The 14,538-nt window shown below is 35.8% G+C and overlaps 1 protein-coding gene across 1 annotated transcript in view; it reads left to right on the plus strand.

The window, feature by feature from the left end:
* CCDC91 (coiled-coil domain containing 91) overlaps window positions 1-14,538 on the plus strand; it is a 117,483-nt gene that overhangs the window by 63,374 nt on the left and 39,571 nt on the right. Inside the window, exons 8-9 of the mRNA XM_039708185.1 lie at window positions 1,233-1,340; window positions 14,286-14,378. Coding sequence (XP_039564119.1) covers window positions 1,233-1,340; window positions 14,286-14,378 — 201 coding nt within the window. The remainder of the gene's footprint in view (window positions 1-1,232; window positions 1,341-14,285; window positions 14,379-14,538) is intronic.

The raw sequence follows: 14,538 nt of genomic DNA on the forward strand, positions 1-14,538 counted from the left end.
ACCTTTTTCATCACTGAGCTTGTGCTGAGAACTGCTACCATGGTACAGCATTACTGAAGAGTGGTGATTTTGGCATAAGAGGATAGTGGAAAATTTAGAAAGATAATTGAAAAATTGTCAGAAGATTTTATCTTTTTTATACATTCTTGGGGTTTTTTTTTGAAGTATTCAAAATTTTATTTGATGTGTGTGTTATGTTCCATGAAGTAAATGTATCTCTAAAATAAAGACTGTTTGAAAGATTGGGATTTTTTTCTTTTTCTGCATTTGGGCCAAAGGTCTGTTTTCTGTAAAAGTCATGTCTGTTTTAACTTACCCAGTCATTTTGACTACTTCAGTATATTGATTACTAGTTAAGAATAGTTTGGTACACTGTGTATAAATAGCCTGATGAATATTTGGAAAGTGGCAAAAAGACTTTATACTATCAGGGAAAAAGGCTTAAGCCAGGTAAATATTTAGCTACCATCATTGTTTAGGGAAACCTGAGTGTAATTCTCCAGATGATAACTTGGTTTCTTCATGTATCTTCAAGTTTTTAATTTCTGTTTCTGCATTGAGATGCTGGAGGTTCTGCAGGGCGCAGCCGAGCGGGTGTGAGTTCAGGCGTGTGCACAAACACGTGCTCACACACTCACAGCTCCTGCTCCCATCAGCTGTTTGTTACTGCCTTGGTGCTTTGACTTTCCACACTTCGACTTCCACTGCTTCACATTCAAGTGTGAACATCCTGGGGGGGCATTCTTTTATGTTTTATGTTACTCAGAATTTCCATCTGCTTTTACTTGACTTGTGGTTGTGAAGATCATGCTTGGCCCATGGGATCTTGCACAGTGCCGAGAGGATGTGGAGTTTTGTCAGCCAGGGAAATATGTCTGGCTTTTTCTTTTTTTTTTTTTTTTTTTTTTTTTCTTCTCAAATTCAGCTTTCATATGCTTCTCTTCTTGTGTGGTCCCACTAAACTGAGTATATTTAACAGAAATACTCTCCCTCTCTATCTTCTGTGTGCTGCTGTCTTTTAGGCAGACTGTATAAGAAATCTGAGATACAAAAAATGTTAGTCATGACTGAAAACAAGGTAGTGTTACATAGAAAGGTTCTTTAATCATTGCACATTCCAAATTTGTAATAGCATTCCACGTTCTGGTTGTAGATGGGTCTTAGTGGATCTGCAGTTACCAGTAAGCATCGCAGTTATATCTTTGTTGAGTATTTTGTGCCTTTTTTTGCAGGCACTGCTACAATCTACAGTTCAGCAGCAAGAAGCAGCTATTGAAAAGCAGTATATATTAACCATTGAAAAGCATTCTCACAAATGTCAAGAGCTCCTTGATGCTCAGGTATGGATGTGCACATGCAAGAATTTCCATGATTTTCTTTTAGTGTCAACTCCTTCCTGTTTGAAAAAAGTATTAACATGTGTGATACCCAAAGAAAATGATCCATCTCTCACCTTGTTTCCTCAGCATGCCACTAAACACAAGTATTAAAAATGCTAAATAAATAAGGACACTTCATCTGTTGGGATCAAAAATATTCTATAATGCTGGAGCCAGCTTGGAACAGATTCAAGGAGCATGTAGCGCTGAGAAAATGTCTCAGTGCAACTTAATACTTACTTCTTAACAGCTGCCATTTTCTGTGGTCTTGGAGAAACCATTCAATTATTTTTCTTTTATGTAGTTAAATGCAGGATTTAATTGTGTGGGATTTGCATGAATTTTTGGTCCAAATTTTGAGATTGTTCTTAGATGATAGACAAAAACATGTGTAGTCCACAGCTATTTTTATTTCATAGAAAAATAAAAATAAAAATAAAAAGGAGTTATATCCAGGAATAATAATGTGTGCATTAATGGCCTAAATTGGGTCATTTAGCATGACTTGAGTAAAAGCACACTGCACAGCAAATATTTGAGATCAGAGCAGTTAGAGATGAGTCTCTGAACCATTTCAGCCTGGTTTTTTATCAATAAGATCTTGGTTTGACTGAAGTGCAGCTCTTGAATCATAATAATAATGACCATGAGCATGGAAATTTAAAACCAAGAAGTTAATTTGTTAAGAGCCCTCTGGAGTTGCTTATATTGCAAATAAGTTACCTTTTAAATACTGTTAGCAACAATTCTGCAAAAAATACCAAGGAAAATTTTAAAAATTTTCTTGTAGCATCTTAATCCTAAATACATCAAAAGTTCCTTTGAAGGAGTCCACTATTTCCAGAAGTGTTTTATGACCATTTGACTGTTCTAACCATATCAATTAACACCTAGTGCAAATGTGTGTTAAATACATAAGCATCTGTGTAAACAGTATGAAGGAAAGATGCCATAATTGGAGAAATTAATTGTGTCATGAGTGAGGTTATTGCACAGAATTACAGTTATTTAATGCTTTCTATAAAGCTCTATGAGCAAGTGAAAATTAATTTAAAAAAATGTTTTGTGTTTTTGAAATGAACACATTATTTGCTAACTTCATATCACTTTCTGAATGATAAAAAGAAATGGACCTCATGAAATACAGAAATTTCACAGGAAGATTTTTTGAGATTGTTCTTACAGACTGAGCAATAACTTGCACCTGCGATCAGTCAGATTTGCATCAAAACCCCAAAAATGGGACAGAAGTGTGGAAACTTCAGATTTACTTGGGGAGAACCCAACAATGTAAAAAACTGTTCTTGGTCATAGGACAGGGAGTGGTTACGACAAAAAACAGTGCCCAGTTCATATCGTGTCTGCATTTAACACCCCTTTGGATCCCAGAAAAAGTGTAAATTTTGTTCACTAACTTCCAAGTCATTTCTCATTCAATACAATCGAGGTTTTTCACCTCCAGTTGTAATGTAACACTGGGATTTTGAGCCTAATCAAATAGACAAGTGTGGGTGCTTGTGGTTGAGCTATCAGGTTTAATTAAATATTATTTATACTGACAGATTTTATTCACTCATAAAACTTTGTTGAAAGATCTGAGAAATGGGTGGCATGTTTTTTATTCTTTTTGAACACATCTATTTTAAATGTATGTTTGTGTATTTATATTCACACTTCTTTTTCTTCAAATGATTTTGTTATATGCTAACAGTTGAGTTTGATGAATTCCTGCTGATATTTAGACACAGATTTCATTGCTGTTTTATGTAATGGGATGTACATGCATAGCCACCTTTACATGGAGATCTATGAGTGTTTGTATCACTGTAAAGAATTATTTTGGTGCAGCAGTAATCTCACAGTGCAAGTATACACTCAACACAAAAATCGCTTCCTTTTTTTGTTCCCTTCAAATATTTGTGCCTTACAAGCAGTTTTTTACCTTCAAACTTTTAAGCCTGTGTAAAACTGTCAAACCCCACATAGTTTTTTGTGCTCATTTACCATTCCTTTTAAATTTTCTGCTGTTTTATTTCTAGTTCCACACAAACAAGATTATCTCACAATAACTCCTTTGTCATGCCTTCTACTTACTCTCGTTTTCCCCCTAAATTCCCATGCCCCTCCCTCACAAAAGTGTCTTTGAGATGGAGGAATGGCTGTTTTTCTTTGTTTTTCTTTGACCTTTTGTTAGAGTTTATTGAAGTTTCTGATTTTGAAGCTTAATTATATCAGGTGGAGGGACAAGTTAAAATCCTGTCCAGAGAGGTGCTATCCTGCTGATAATGCTCAGTGTACAAGGTTGTGTTTTCCAGGATGGGGAAAGAAGTGAAAGACCTCATTGCATGGTTCTATCCTAGTTTCCAGCTGGAAAAATACCTGCAGTTGATATTTGATCATCATGTGTCAGGCTTGTCAGCAAACTGGCTCTTTGTAGGCAGCATCCTGGATGATGATCACGGGAATGGTTCCTTCCCAGGTGACAGCCTCTAGGGCTGCTGCTTTTCCCAAGGAGATACACTCCCATATCCAAAGTGGTGTGGGGAGCAGGGAGGGGGGATTCTGCTCCTCTGCCTCTCTGCTCTGCTGAGCCCCTGCTCCAGAGCTGCCTCCAGCTCTGGATTCCCAGCACAGGAAGGACAGGGAGCTGCTGGAGCCAGGCCAGAGCAGGGACACCAAGGGGATCAGAGGGATGGAGCAGCTCTGCTGGGAGGAAAGGCTGAGGGAATTGGGACAGTTCAGCCTGGAGAAGAGAATCTTTGGGGTGACCTCATTGGTGCCTTCCAACACCTGAAGGGAGCCCACAGGAAAGATGGAGACTCTTGACAAGGGCCTGGAGTGACAGGAATGGCTTCACATTGACAGAGAGCAGGTTTAGATTGGATATCTTCCCTGTGAGGGTGCTGAGGCCCTGGCACAGGTTTCCCAGAGAAGCTGTGTCTGCCCCATCCCTGGCAGTGCCCAAGGCGAGGCTGGATGGGGCTCTGAGCAGCCTGGGATAGTGGAAGGTGTCCCTGCCCATGGCATGGAACCCAATCACCTCCAAGGTCCCTTCCAACCCAGGAATACCCAATGACCTCCAAGGTCCCTTCCAACCCAGGAATTCTGTGATTCCATGATGTCAACATTTCACAAAGCAAACCAGCCACATTCTTGTGGCACATTCAGGGACACCAGTGTCATGGTGTCCTCCATCAATGAACTGGACTCTTTTTCTCTGTGCCAGAAATCAGTCATGTCACATACTGAATATTTAGGAAAGCTGTGCTTGTCAGTTTTACTTGTCCAGAGTTTAACGATATCAGAAAATGCCAGTAGAAAACGTATCAGTTCCTTACAAGTTGGAAAATCACTAATTTCATACTCATCTTTTTCTGAGACACAAACTTTTGATGCCTTCTGAAAATGAACATCAGCTGTGATCTTGTGGTTTTCCTCATATGCTGTGTGAAAATACATGGCGAAAAACATAATCAACCAATTAAGAAAATGCCAGTAGAAAACATATCAGTTCCTTACAAGTTGGAAAATCACAAATTTCATCCTCATCTTTTTCTGAGACACAAACTTTTGATGCCTTCTGAAAATGAACATCAGCTGTGATCTCGTGGTTTTCCTCATATGCTGTGTGAAAATACATGGCGAAAAACATAATCAACCAATTTTTGAATAGATTCATTTTAATACTCAGAAATTTGTCATACAATTCAATCAAACCAGAAGGTGTTAAAATGTGTCTATAGCAAGTTACATTTTTTAATTCTTTTTAAAACAGTCAATGATCTGTGCATCAAAATAAAATCTTAAATACCTACAGCAGTTATTTTTCATGATGATTTTGTGTGTCTGAAACATGTCGCACATTTGTAGATGCAGCAGCATTTAAGACAACTAGAGTTACCCCCATGTCTTTAATGTTTTTTCCAATGCTTTATCATTATATTGGCTGGAATTTTTTTGAGAAATAGCAGTTCAAAATCTCTTGCATGAAATCTTCTGTCTCTTTGAGACTCACTCAGAGTGGTTGGTTTATCTTTAATATGAAAACAGCTGCTGAAAGGTCAGTCAGAATAAAAATTCCACTGGCTGGAGCTCATCTTTTAAAGTTTATGAGGCTTTAAAGAACAGCCTGTGGACAAGAAGGAAGCTGGTGTGACAACAGTCATGAACTGCTGGAATGTGATAGGTATCTTCTCTAGTGTTTGGATGATTCATTTTGATGTGTTTTGCATAACCTTTTGTGAAAAGTACCAGTATGTCTCCCAACAACTCCTAGAATGCAGGATGTAGGAAGTACTATTCTTTTACAGGAATTGTCTGTATGCCAGGGAAAATGTTTGCTTCCATTGGAAACTTAGTTTCACAGGAATATAATTTTCTTTGATTCCAAATAATTGCTTTTATGACTACTCAAAATGTGCCTCATGTTTCTCCAATAATGCTTATTTTATGAACTTGGATTATATTTATCTTCTCTTGTAAGAAGCTCTGTGTTTTTCCCATCTGATGGTAGTAATTCTAAAATTTTTTTAATGCCTGATCTTGAAGGGACCATATGCAAACTCGATTCTGACAGTCTTGTGAATATTTGCATTTTTAGGAGACATTGGCCAAATTTTTGCAGTGAGAGTTGCAATGCTAAAGACTTGCAGACTGAAAATACTAACACTGCGGTGGGCATAACCTTTCTAGTTCAATAATTCCAACTATGATGGATTTGGAAATTATTTAGAGTACTTACCATGCCCCCTTCTTTGAGCATTTCCTCTCAATTCCCAGAAATCTTGTCGTTTGCTGCTGTAGAAATATTTGTTTATTCATTCCCTTCAAAACCAAGTGCTTCCAATCAGTCCTTCCTGTTACATTTTCATGTAATTCACCTTCACATAATTCATCTAGTTGTGTGTTTTCAGGTCTGCTGCTCTTTTGCCAAGAAGTTACACTTTCTCAGAACTTAAAGGAGCAGAAAACAAGGATTGATTAAAATCCTGTGGCAAATTTGAGAAATGAATTCCCGAATTCCTGATACCTCCTTGATTTCCATGTATATAGAGAGACTCAAAATGAAAAGAGCAAGAATCAGCTTTTCCTGTGCTGGGATGGCTTTTTGTTTGTTTGCTTGCTTGTTTTTTCCAAATTCTGAATTTTTTTCAGGATTTTTCCTGCTTGAGCAGGGAAGTGGGACCAGATGACCCACTGTGATCCTTCCAGCTTGACCCATTCTGCAATTCTGTCATTCCATGAAAAAACCTGGTAACAGGCAGAACTGTTTGGTAGCTTTTCTTAAAATATAAACCCTTACCAGAGTTTACTGACCCAATTTCAATATACCCACTCTCCCATGCTAGTTAGAGGTTGATTTTGCAGTCCCTTTGCACTGTTAATTCAGCCAGGATACTTTTAGTGTTTCCACCAAAAATCTTATTTGGAAATTGCATTTGCTTCCTTGAATTTGTCAAGTGGCACTTGAAAGTAGCTCTTTAGAGTGATTTTTTTTTCTTTCTCTCTTTTGCTTATATAACTTGTTATCTTCGATCATTCACTGCTTGTTAGGAATTTATGCCCTCAACTCTTGTCAATACTCTGAACAGCTCAGCAATACAAAATTATTTTTTTCCTCAGTTATTTTCTGTCAGCTGTAGTTGAAAAAAAGATTGGGTTTGTTCTGTTTTGCTGTCTTCCATTATTGAATATTTTGCTGTTTACATTGGTCATATTTTAGGATTTCATTTCCTTTATTTCTTCCTGATAAATGGAGCAATTTGTGGAGAACTCATATGGGAAATGAATTAGATCACAAAATAGAAGAAGTAATTGATACTTTTTTATTATTGTCACATTTTTATGAAGTTGCTTATCGCTGTATCCCCAGGAGCTTGAAGTCTGTTTTGTTTTTAATGATCTCTATTACTATGTACACTTTCCAAGAAAAGTATTTTCATTATTGGATGTCTTTATATATCTTCCTGCGTTATTTATAAAAACAATGAAGTACTTATGCAGCAAAATGTTTTAAACCTAATTTCACCCTCTGATATGGCTCAAATTATACAGTTTGTGCACCCACTGTATGCTGCTGAGTGGAACCCTGAGTACAAGCCTCTCCTTAGTTATTTTATTACTATTACACTTTTTCTTTATGTTTGCATTGTTTTAGCTTTTCTCACGTAATAATGTTTTGCTGTTCCCTGAGCTGCCTCTTGGAAAAGCTCTGCTGCTTCGTTAGACACTTGGACCTCAAACTGGCAAAAAGATACAGTTCAACCATGCAGTAATAAGTTATAATTTGAGGAAGTGGAAATATGTACCAGATGTTGGAATTCTCAGGGCAGATTTTCCACCTTGCACTGCCAAACCCTCGAGATGCCACAGATAGTGAGGACAGTGTGAGAAACCAGTTCCAATTACCAGTCCTTGTCATTTGACTTAGGCAGAGCTTAGCAGTGCTGAAGAAAAGGTGCAGTGTAAAAGAAAATGCTGTTAAATGTAGACAGCCTTGTTTAAAGGAGCAGAAAAACGTTACTAGTGTTTTAAAAAGGTTGCCTTTTTCCTCAGGATAATATTTTGAATAGGGTGTAGAAATGGGAATATTTTGATAACATTACAAAATCATGATGTATTTTTGTTACATCACCTTCCTCTCACATAGATAATAATGTTTCCCATGACCTGTGTTATTTCTTCCTACTGGTAGATCCCTCCATGAGAGGCAGAAATAAAAGTAGAACTTAGTGAGTTAAGGTTTCTTTCAAAATAGGTGAACAGATTTGAAGTGTTGAATTCTTAAAAAGCCTCATCCAGTGTTTTATTTTCCGTGCTGGTGAATGAAGTGCTGAAACATTTACTAAATATTCCTGAAGATAATTTTCCCCAAGTCCTGAGGGAGGAGGATGGTTCTATGTCCATATATTATGAAAGTACAAAAAAGCCCCAGTATTGCAGATGACATTGTTTAGTTTTCCTCTATTAAGCAATTAACTAAAATGCAGTTTCATTAAATTAAAAAATTCAGTACTGATACTTGTTAAAAGGAAAACTGGTCTTTCACAGAGGGTGAATTAGGCATATGAATGTCTCAATATGGTGGTTTTGGTAATGGTGGCATTAAAAGAAGTTCACAAGTATCATTTCTTTAGTGTATGAAAATTGTTTGCTCCCAGCCAGATTTGGTGATCCTCGTATGATTATTTACTCAATATTGAGAAGGAACTAATTTGCAGAAACATAAATTGGATGGCCAATACTATAGCAAAAAAAAAATAAAATTTATGGATGAAATCCTGGACACATTTAATTTTAAATGAAACTGTACAGAACCTAGAAAGAAACTGTTTTTTTAAAAAGCATTCCAGTTCATGCAAGACACCCAATTTTTTTTACTTTAAATTTGGAGTTTAGGATTAATAAGAATATGCAAGGAATTATAACTGCACTAAGTTAGAATTAGTTATTGATAGCTTTAATGCATCATTTTAGCTGTGAAGGAACTCATCTCACACATTATTTCATTCACCCCATAAGTTAGTGTAATATATTCTATGTAATCCTTCAAATTATGCTTACCTGAAAGAAAAATTTCATGATTCTTCAGAAATAAATTTAATATATAAAAATAACAAAAAAGACGGACTAGTTACTATTGTGATTAAATCTGTTTACAATGTCTTCTCTGACTCACATTCCAGGAAAAAAAAGAAATATTTTTTGATTTCTTTTTTACAGGAATCAAGAAAAACCACAGGACCTCTGTATTTATATTTGAATCTACATCAAACGATTTTCATTTGGAACCATTGCCTAGAGAACTTCTTGCAGGGAGGAAAACATTATAACCTATTTTTGAATGCCTTTTGTTTTAAGCAGATTTTCACAAGACTCTTCTTGACCCTCTCATGCTACTTTCCAGAGGGTAGGGTAGAAATACTAGTATTTCTCTCCACTGTGGAATACCACGTCTTAGAAAAGTTTGGGGGTTTTCTTCTTTTTTTTTTTTTTAATCTCTTTCCTATGTTTTACTGGGCCATCATGTCATGAGACAATTTGCTCTTCAGAATTTTTACAACTCAGAATTTTGCACTCTTAACCCTATACTCCCTGTCTAAGGAATAAAAGAAGGTGAATTATAGCTTTGTTGGAAAGAAGTGAGAGTGCTGAGCTATGGAAACCAGGTAAAATTATGTATTGAAGAGCTGTAGTATTTGTTGTAAAAAGGTTTTTTATATCTCTCTGAGTATCTTTATGTAGTATTCAACTCTCTGCTGTGCCTTGTAAATAAAACACGCAGAGAGTGAATGTGCAGCCTACGAAACTTAGGGTGAAAAGTGGGTGAAAACTTCCCTGGTGCTCCCAAGTGCAGCTTTCACTGACATTTATTTTTGTCCCTCACTGATTCATATTTCCAGTTCTGTAGCCATCACTTTTTATCACTTTCCATCTTTGCTCTTCATTCCAGAAACTCAGTAAGGTATATTTGTTTATTAGCAGTTGGATGATTGGATTCAAAGTTCCAACTTATTTAGATTGGTTTTTTTACCTTTTTTCTGCTTCTTAGGTTGTTTAATGAAGGAAACCATCACCTCAACTTCTGTTTAAAAACTTCATGGACCTTTGCAGGGGTTAATTGCTTTTTTCCAAATTTAAGGCTTCCTATGTAAATCACCATCCTAACTTTCACAGGAAACCTGGAAGACACTTGGTTACTTTTCACAGCACTACCAGGTCTGATGAACTCATTATCCTACTTACAGGAGACAGATCACTCTGCCTTGAAAGCTTTTATTAGGTTTACTGTTTGAAGCATGGGCAGTGTGCTCTTGACAGGTACAATTACCAGGAGAAAGTGGCCTCTCCATTGCTTGGGAATTAGAGTTCAGGGTATACATAGCTCAGAGTGGTACCTGAAGTCTCAAAGCTCTTCCATTATTCCTTTAATACTGTCTGAGGGAGAGAGGAACGTGTTGATAATTCTTACCTGTGGAAACTGCAAATGATCCATTCAACTCCCCCACTTTGTGTGGCTTTAAATGCTGGTGAGAAAGGGAGGGTTTGTGAGATAAAGCTGCTTAGCTGTAGCCATTTAACTCAAGAGATAAGATCTTCAATTCTGCAGTGGTCTATTGTTCAGAGGCCTTTACTATAGCAGAACAAAAATCTACAAGCCAAGTAAATGAACCTAAAACGTTTTGTAATCTCCTGTTGGCTAAAAACACAAGGACACTTGAAAGCTCTCAAAGGTGGAAGTGCTGAAGTGAAACTGTCACCTTCTGTTTATTTTTAACCTTCAACTCTCTTTGATAAATTTGTCTGAAAGACCAACTGAGGAAGCACTGATTGTATGTAAAGTTCACTGTGAGCATTTAGTACCAGACTCTGAAGTCATCCTGCATGTCTAGAAATTCAATGTACCAAATGCTTCTCTATAATAAATTCTACTTAAAAGGGTGTATGGATTATTTTAAAATCTGAAATACAAACCTAGCTGCCCAAACTAATTAATAGTTCCAAAAGGCTTAGAATAGCTTGTTCTGCAGATCCATTAAAACAGCTTGGAATTCTGTTGATACTGAATTGTTAATAACTTTCTTTGAAATCCTGCTTTTTGTATTTTTTTATTTTTTGGCCAAAGGCTGTCTGAACGCTGTCATTATACACAAAGAGCTAAACCTTCTTTGTTGACAGAAACCTTTACTGTCCATAACTTCCAAGATTTCATGCTCAAATAATATGCATAACCAAGATCCCTGAATATGCCTTTGAAATATCTGTGCTTCTGAAATAAGGAATTCAGATGCATTCGGGTACATTCTTTTCTAGAAAATAGATTAATAATACCAACAAGATCACTCTATTATTTTAATGAGCACAGCTTTCTGGGACATTATGTGCCTTTATAAGAGGGCTAACACTGCTGTGGGGCATAGTACTGTGGAGAAAACCAAGACATTCTTGATTAGTAATTAAATTGCATATTAATTACATGCAGAATGGAAGCTTTCATGTTGTATCCGTACTAATTCTCTCATATGGGTTTTCTGAACTTAAGAACATTTTGATGGAGAAGCAGTTCACACAATATTTTATTCTGTTTTTTTTCCATTTCCATTTACTTTTTTTTTCCATATAATTTATGTAATGCAATAGCTTATGGTATTTTTCTGTCTGAAAAACAAAAGTCACCCAATATAGATTCTGAAGCCAAATAAACAGTTCTCCAAGGTATTTCTCTGGAACTAATACAAGAGAATTTGCTTTACTGGGTTGTATGGACAGCTGTTGCTACATTTGTGATGATAAATGATCTTTTGGAAGTTCAGATATGAAGGTAATCATCTATGGGGGGATTATTCCACATGAATAAGCATTTATATTACAACAGGAAAGGACATACCAAGCTATTCACAAGAGACTTACAGTATGGAAATTATAAATTCTGTATTTCCATGAGAAGTAGTGATATTATTTAATGCAAAATAAGTTGTATTGAATTATGACAGAAGTTATTAGCTTTTATGTTGAAAGCTAATAGGGTTTGTATTTAGGGTTTTTATTTTTAAGGACATTTAGAAGGCATTCTAAATGCCCTTACAAATACTTGCCTCTGGTATCTTGAAAAATATGAACTAACATGTTTTTGTAAACAGATGCAATTCTTCATGAAGTTTGTACTGAATTGCTGTGAATTCCATAAAACTCCAAATGAAAATATAGATTTTCTATTCTACCAAGGAAATAGGAGAGCCTAGCTTAATCAAAATAATCACACTTCAGTCATAGCAGCCTTCAGGTTTTTGGAATTCTTTACTTACTAGGCAACTTTTTTGTAGTTAGAGTTTTCGTTGTGATATCTGTATTTTTCAGGATTGCAGGTTCCTGATAGGTTAATGAGAAGTTAACTGTGATGGAGGTTTAGATTATGTGAAGCACTGTGGTCATCAAACTGTTTCATCATCAGACATTGATTTCCTCCACTGGCCATATGTACATATTCTGTATTGTATTAATGCAAAAATCTGCATTCCTGGACTTTATTTTCCATATATGTATAAAAAGGCATTGAATGCCTTTTTATACATATATGGAAAATAACATTTTAAAACTCTTCTGGAGTTTAGAAGCTGAAAATTTTGGTCCCACTGAGAATGGTGTCAAATACATCTGGTAGCTGGCCTGTTGTGGCAACTTGAAATGTGGTAACCCAGAAATCTGATGGACAGTCTTCATATAAAACCTGGACATCAGATGGTCAGAGTCAGGCTGGAATTCACTGCCTGCCAGGTGTAAACTAGAAAGTCTCATCTCACTGAACAAACTGACTTCTATTTTATTGCAGGTGTTTTCAAGATAGAGGTGATTTTCTCTAAGAAATTCTCCTTAAAATCTTCTATGCTAATTTTCAACAAGAAAAACAAAGATTCAGTATTTTGCTTGGCATGATTCGTGAGCTTGGATTTGTGGCATATGTCTGTGAAAATATTTGCATGTTTTTGTTTTATATTGTGTCATTGTGAAATAACATATTTGTAACCTGTGCAGTTAGTCAAGTGAAGTCATGGAGAGATATTAAATAATAAAATCAATTTATTGTTTCATCTTTGCATTACTGGGAAAATGTAACTTCTGTAAGTGCCCTGATAGTTAAAGCTAATGTCTGAAAACACAAGAAAAGAGAGTTACACATCATTAAGTATAAACATGATGTGAATTTTGCTACTCCTTCCACAGGTGTTTTCCATTAGAATATGTCTGCCACATTCAGACCTATTTTAAGCAAATTCACAAGGAAATGCCTCCTTACATGTTTATCCTGGAAGGCCAGATAGGCGTTTTACTTTATAAAGCAGTCTAAAAGTTTTCTATTCTTCAAATGAAAAAATATTTTTCAGAACACAGTATTCCAGGTTGGTAATGTATTTCTAGCTGCCATTAGAGACACTTGAAATTAAAACATAATAAAATTTGTGAAACATAAATTACTGTTTCTTAGATATGCTGGTGAAAGGGGGATTTGCCTGCTTAACTGTATGTGTAAAAAATTTATGTTTGTTATATACACTTATATAAAACTCTACTGTAACTTTCCTCTTGGTGATCTTGTAAAATGTTATTGCATTGATACTGTACTTGCAGGTTATAATAGATCATCTCTTAAATAACTTGCAATAAAATGTAATGACTTGCTAGCAATTATATCATGACAAATATGTAGCATCAGTAATTTCCAGCAATAATTTTTGGGTTTGGGAAACAGCTTATCTCTTAGAGACAAAACTCGCATCCTGAAAATTCTTTACTTGATGCAGAGAAAAAAAAATTGATGTGATTATGAACAGTTCCATATCTGCATGTAGAATACGTGGTCACTTCAGAGTTCATTTTCTCCCTGAAAATATGTTTAGGATGACAAGAAGTTGACAAAAAAGCAGAATTTTCATTTGTTCATGTTTCCTGGGTCTCCAGGGTCACAATATCACAAATGGTTGAGAGAAATACATTTACCTTCTACTCTCTGTACATAGAAACTGTACAAAGTGTACAAACTGAGGTAGTGCAAGACTAATTTAAATTCTGCAACTGTTTAAATGAAATAAAGTGTGGTTTTGCTTAGACCATCTTTATCAATTGTGTAAGTGTTGCTTTTACATAGTGATTCATTTTTCAACTTCTTTCACAATAACTTTTAGACTGAAAGGAAATACTAATTATTCAGGAAACAAAATATTTCTTATTATTGGAATTTTTCCATGACATTAAATCACTTAAAGGAGTTCTGTGAATGTAATTTAACTGAATCAACATTTGTAGTAATTTTGTGAGTAACTGACAAGTCTAAGTGTCTTGGATTAATTCTTTTTGTCTGTGTTACTCACTGGACATGGTTAACAAAATATGAATGTTTTCTCCCGATAGCATCAACGACTTCTTGACATTTTGGAAGCAGAAAAGGAAGTATTGTCAGAAAAGATAGAAGAAGCTATGATGCAGCAGTCACAAAAGCACAAGGTACTGCTTTTGTTTACCAAAAAAATAAGAGCCCCAGCATCGTGGAGTTTATTGGGAATGATCCTGTCACAGTTACTGACAGGAAGAGGAAGCTTTCTTAAGCACTGTGACTGTTTGAAATTGTTTTTAGCCACTCCTTTATTGTCTGTTGCAGTTTAAT

Source organism: Passer montanus, unplaced genomic scaffold (assembly GCF_014805655.1).
Source record: "Passer montanus isolate IOZ18808 unplaced genomic scaffold, ASM1480565v1 scaffold20, whole genome shotgun sequence".
Classification (NCBI taxonomy): Eukaryota; Metazoa; Chordata; class Aves; order Passeriformes; family Passeridae; genus Passer; species Passer montanus.